Genomic DNA, 5,312 nt, shown 5'->3' on the forward strand with positions numbered 1-5,312 from the left:
GGGATAGAAATCAAAGGACAATCTTTATTTGTGGTGTTCCATTTTAAAGGGCAATATATTCACCTATAATTATGTATTATTTTGGGGGCAAGACATAAAGCATAGCATACATAGTGAGACCATGTGCTCTGAAGTGAGGTTGCCTGGTTGAATCCTGGCTCATCCACTTACTAGCTGGATGACTTTGAGAAGGTTACACAATTTTTTGTGCCTTGGATTCCCAATTTGCAAATAAGAGGTAAGAATAATGCCTACCTAATAGGGTTATGAGGACAATAAAAGTGACTCGATACTTATAAAGCACATAGAAGAGTTCATGGCCCATAATAAGTACTTTATAAAGGTTTGTGAATAAATGAATTTTTTAGAGGCTGGAGAAAATGGGCAAAATGCTATTGTTGCAAACCTTTCTGGGTGATGGTAACATGAATGATTACTATTTTCCTCTTTGTACCTTTCTACATTTTTTATTTCAAATTTCCACAAATAGAAAAATGAGAAAATAGCTCATTTGTTGAGTAACCACTACTTTGAACAAGGCATTGATCAGCCACTCATGGGTGGAACCTGACTTTATTTTATATTCCACTGTATCTCCAGTACCCATCACAATTCCCAGCACATCATAAGCCTTTAATAAATGCCTATGAACTAATAAACTGATCAGAGCAATCAGATATTAATAGGCATGGTTATTGATCTCAAGGAGTATGCAGTCTGGAGGGACAGCTTAAACTAATATGCTTTTTTGAATCAACAAGAAATAGTTTATATTTTTGGCAATATGCTTTATTTGGGAATTGTTACTCAGCATATGATATCCAAATCTTTTTGCTAGCATCATAAAAAAGCAATAGAGTGGCAGGTTAAGAGCACTGAGTCAAACAGGACTTAAATAACCTCATGAGATGTTTCAAAACTGATTCTGTCGCTTACTTGCTGTTCTACATTGGATAGCTCACTTCACCTCTCTGAGCTCAGATTTTTCAACTCTAAAGCAAAGAAAATCAGACCACCTACCTCATTAAGGTGTTGAGATAAATAGATGAGACATTACATCTGATTTGTTTAGCTGAGTGCCTAGCACAGAGCAAGCACTCACTGAATTGTTGCTGTCTGGGATTTTTAAAAATTAATGTTTAAGCAATAAGACAAACAGATTGAGATATTGCATAGAATGGAGGTCCAAAGTGTTAAGTGGGGACAGAGACAAAGCCATTTCAACTGGTAGTCATCAAGCAAAGTGTCCTGGAAGAGGCTGAATTCGAGCCTTGCAGGTTAGGTTTAACAGATGAAGGAAAGGATAAGCAAAGACACAATAGTCTAAATGGGTGAGGGGCAATGAGTCAGAAGGAATCAGATATCCTTGGATGGCGGTTGTACTGGGATATGGGGAAGTTTAAATCCTAATTTGAGAATTTTATCCTACACACAAAGTGAGATGTCCCAAATGACCAGAAATATGGATTGCCATAAAATATAAAATATATGTCCCTAGAGGCTGGAGGGAAGGAGGAATGGAGAATTGGTGTTCAGGGAGAATATATTTTCAGTTATACAAGATGAATAAGTCCTAGAAATCTGCTATGCAACATTTTTCCTATTATTAATGATACTGTGCACTAAAAATTTGTAAACAGGGTAGATCTCATGTTAAGTTTTCTTACCACAATGAAAGAAAAAAGAAAAGAAGAAATAAAAGAGTAGAAGCTTTATCCTTCTCATCCATTCAGCTCATCTCTCAGAATCCCTCCCCCATCACTTCACCTGCTTAGAGCCATCTCTTTTTAGGAGGAAAACAAACATCATCTTAAATTTCAAGTAATGAGAGCAGGAGCCATTTCAAATACATGACAATCTGAGTTCTAGAATGGTTCCAGTGAGTATTACTTTCTTACTTTCAAACAGAACCACACAATAAACTAGAGTGGCCAACCACTTCTTTTTTTTTTTTTTTTTTTTTGAGACAGAGTCTCGCTCTGTTGCCCAGGCTGGAGTGCAGTGGCGTGATCTCGGCTCACTGCAAGCTCCGCCTCTCGGGTTCATGCCATTCTCCTGCCTCAGCCTCCCGAGTAGCTGGGACCACAGGTGCCCGCCACTACGCCCAGCTAATTTTTTTGTATTTTTTTAGTAGAGACGGGGTTTCACCGTGTTAGCCAGGATGGTCTGGATCTCTTGACCTTGTGATCCGCCCACCTCGGCCTCCCAAAGTGCTGGGATTACAGGCTTGAGCCACCGCACCCGGCCCCAACCACTTTTTTTGAAAGTTGCTTTAACAATAAAAATATCCATCTGGTTTGCTTAATGTTTGTGTGTTACAACTGTAATAAAATTAATAGCTAACTCTCTCTATATATGCCCTGGTAGCTTTCCTGAGTGAGAAGCAAGGGTCATACATAAGAAGACTTAAGGATGCTTCAGACAGAAGAGTAAGGATTCAAGGCCTGGGGTCTAAAGTCTTAACCCTATTGCTTATTATATTTTAAAGTTCTAAGAACAGTGTCTAGCAAGGGACTGCTTCTAACACTGGGAGATGGGAAAGTGACTGGTGGCATAAGATGTTCTAGTTGTTTTAGCTTGATGATCAATGAATTCTGAGAAAACGTTCTCCAACCCCACATGCTGTCTTTCAATGTAAGCAGCACGGCTGTGAGGCTTAGAAAGTCTGTCACTTGAGCCAGCCTCACACAGGTGGGGTCTTTTTCACCAAAAGGGGTTAGGTCAGGAGGGTGATTTCCAAGACAGAGAGAAGGCACTGACACTCCCCAGGCTCCTTGGGGAAGAAACTCAAAAACCGTAATAGTTCTTGGCTTGTTTTCTGCCATCTTCTCCATCTGAACTCCAGGGACTTCTTGATGATCTCAAAGGATGCTCCCTTGACAGACGGTGGGGTCTATGAGTGTCTTTAATCTCCTCAGCATGTGGGAGGCCCAGAGGAGGAAGACAGGAAAATCTTCAGCTTCATGAGGGTTGAAAGCTTGTCTAGAATCAGGTGCCTTCTCTGTGTGGTTTTTTGGGGAAGCATATATATAACTGAGACTGGAATTGGGAAAAGAATTACACCAACACAGACAAGCATGCACCAACAATGACAATTTTAGCATTTAGGGGCTGGGTAATAAAAATGAGATTTATGTTACATTAAAAGAAATGTTGGCCAGGCGTGGTGACTAATGCCTGTAATCCCAGCACTTTGGAAGGCCAAGGTGGGCGGATCACTTGAGATCAGGAGTTTGTGACCAGCCTGGCCAACATGTTGAAACCCCGTCTCTACTAAAAATACAAAAATTAGCCGGGCATGGTGGCACAAGCCTGTAATCCCAGCTACTCAGGAGTCGAAGGCGGGAGAATCGCTTTAACCCAGGAGGCAGAGGTTGCAGTGAGCTAAGATGGAGCCACTGCACTCCAGCCTGTGAGACAAAGCAAGACCTTGTCTCAAAAAAAAAGAAGGAAAAGAAATGTTTTTACTATCCTGTTATTTCTGTCTATCTTTTGCCTCTTCCTACCTATCCTTTCACTCAAATAATGTTTCACTAAAAAATGAGGGAAATGGAGTAACTGTTGGGTAATCTCATATTTCAATGTCTTTTTACATGATTGCCAGCCTCCAGGATAATTGATGCAGACAGAAATATCCGAACTAAGGGAAATCATTATTCCATCAGCTGGAAATTGAGAGATGAAACTTTTTTTAACCTGTCATAAATTAATTACTGAAAACCCTGAATACGATAAATATACATAGAAAAAGAAGAGAATAATTTCTCCAGGATTCCCCTCCTCTCTTTCTGGGAATTCTCTTGCACTCACTCCTTCCTCTTGCCCTATATCTTTTCTTTTCTCCTTTTCCCATTTCTGTTTCCCTGTAATTTTTTTCTTTATAGCAGGCAACTGAAAGGAGATTAAAATATATATTAATTTCTAAATACTCCACATTAATGGAAAGAAACCACAATCCAGGTAATTGTAATGTTTTAAATTTTTTAATTGCTGATAAGAAGAATAAAAGGAGAAATTTTGGACAGATTGTATCAGATTTTGGAAGAATCTGTTACAGTGTTAGTTTATCTTTAGGTGAACCCACAACTATGGGAAGAAATAACCTAACAAGACCCTCTGAATTCATCCTCCTTGGATTCTCCTCTTGACCTGAGGATCAGAAGCCGCTCTTTGCTGTGTTTCTCCCCATCTACCTTATCACAGTGATAGGAAACCTGCTCATCATCCTGGCCATCCACTCAGACACTCGTCTCCAGACACCCATGTACTTCTTGCCAAGCATCCTTTCTTTTGTTGACATTTGCTATGTGACAGTCATTATTCCTAAGATGCTGGTGAACTTCTTATCAGAGACAAAGACCGTCTCTTATGGTGAGTGTCTGACCCAGATGTACTTTTTCTTAGCCTTTGGAAACACAGACAGTTACCTGCTAGCAGCCATGGCTATTGACCGCTACGTGGCCATATGTAATCCCTTCTACTACATCACCATTATGAGTCACAGACGCTGTGTCCTGCTTCTGGTTCTCTCCTTCTGCATTCCACATTTTCACTCCCTCCTGCACATTCTTCTGACTAATCAACTCATCTTCTGTGCCTCCAATGTCATCCATCACTTTTTCTGCGATGATCAACCGGTGCTAAAATTGTCCTGTTCCTCCCATTTTGTCAAAGAAATCACAGTAATGACAGAAGGCTTGGCTGTCATAATGACCCCGTTTTCATGCATCATCATCTCTTATTTAAGAATCCTCATCACTGTTCTGAAGATTCCTTCAGCTGCTGGAAAGCGTAAAGCATTTTCTACCTGTGGCTCTCGTCTCACAGTGGTGACCTTGTTTTATGGAAGCATTAGCTATGTCTATTTTCAGCCCCCGTCCAACTATACTGTCAAGGATCGAATAGCAACAATTATCTACACCATATTGACTCCTATGCTAAATCCATTTATCTATAGTCTGAGGAACAAAGACATGAAGCAGGGTTTGGCAAAGCTGATGCACAGGATGAAATGTCAGTAAAAGACCTAAGGTCTTAAGAGAATACCACAGATCTCTTGCCCTGGACTATAGGTTATTAATAGGTATGTGATTCTGAAATGATTATTAGATCCTGAAAGGATAGTACCTTCAATGATGGTGTTTCATTCCTTATACAAGAATGTTTATTGCATGTATTGAAGCTACTCCTGAATATAATACCTACAGACTAAGTTGGATCACTGTAATCTCCTGAGTATCCCTATTCATGCAGCTGGGTTTTCATGTATTGTAATGTAAAGCTGCTTGAATGTCTTTGAGCTACTCTGTGTG

The 5,312-nt window shown here is 40.0% G+C and overlaps 1 protein-coding gene across 1 annotated transcript; it reads left to right on the plus strand.

Moving 5' to 3' along the window:
• The first annotated feature begins 3,938 nt into the window (after positions 1-3,938).
• On the plus strand, positions 3,939-5,021 carry LOC129044519 (olfactory receptor 1L1). The gene is given in 1 exon segment (XM_054502456.1): positions 3,939-5,021. A coding segment is annotated over 1 exon segment (1,083 nt).
• The last annotated feature ends 291 nt before the right edge of the window (positions 5,022-5,312 follow it).

The sequence above is a fragment of the Pongo pygmaeus genome, chromosome 13 (assembly GCF_028885625.2).
Source record: "Pongo pygmaeus isolate AG05252 chromosome 13, NHGRI_mPonPyg2-v2.0_pri, whole genome shotgun sequence".
Classification (NCBI taxonomy): Eukaryota; Metazoa; Chordata; class Mammalia; order Primates; family Hominidae; genus Pongo; species Pongo pygmaeus.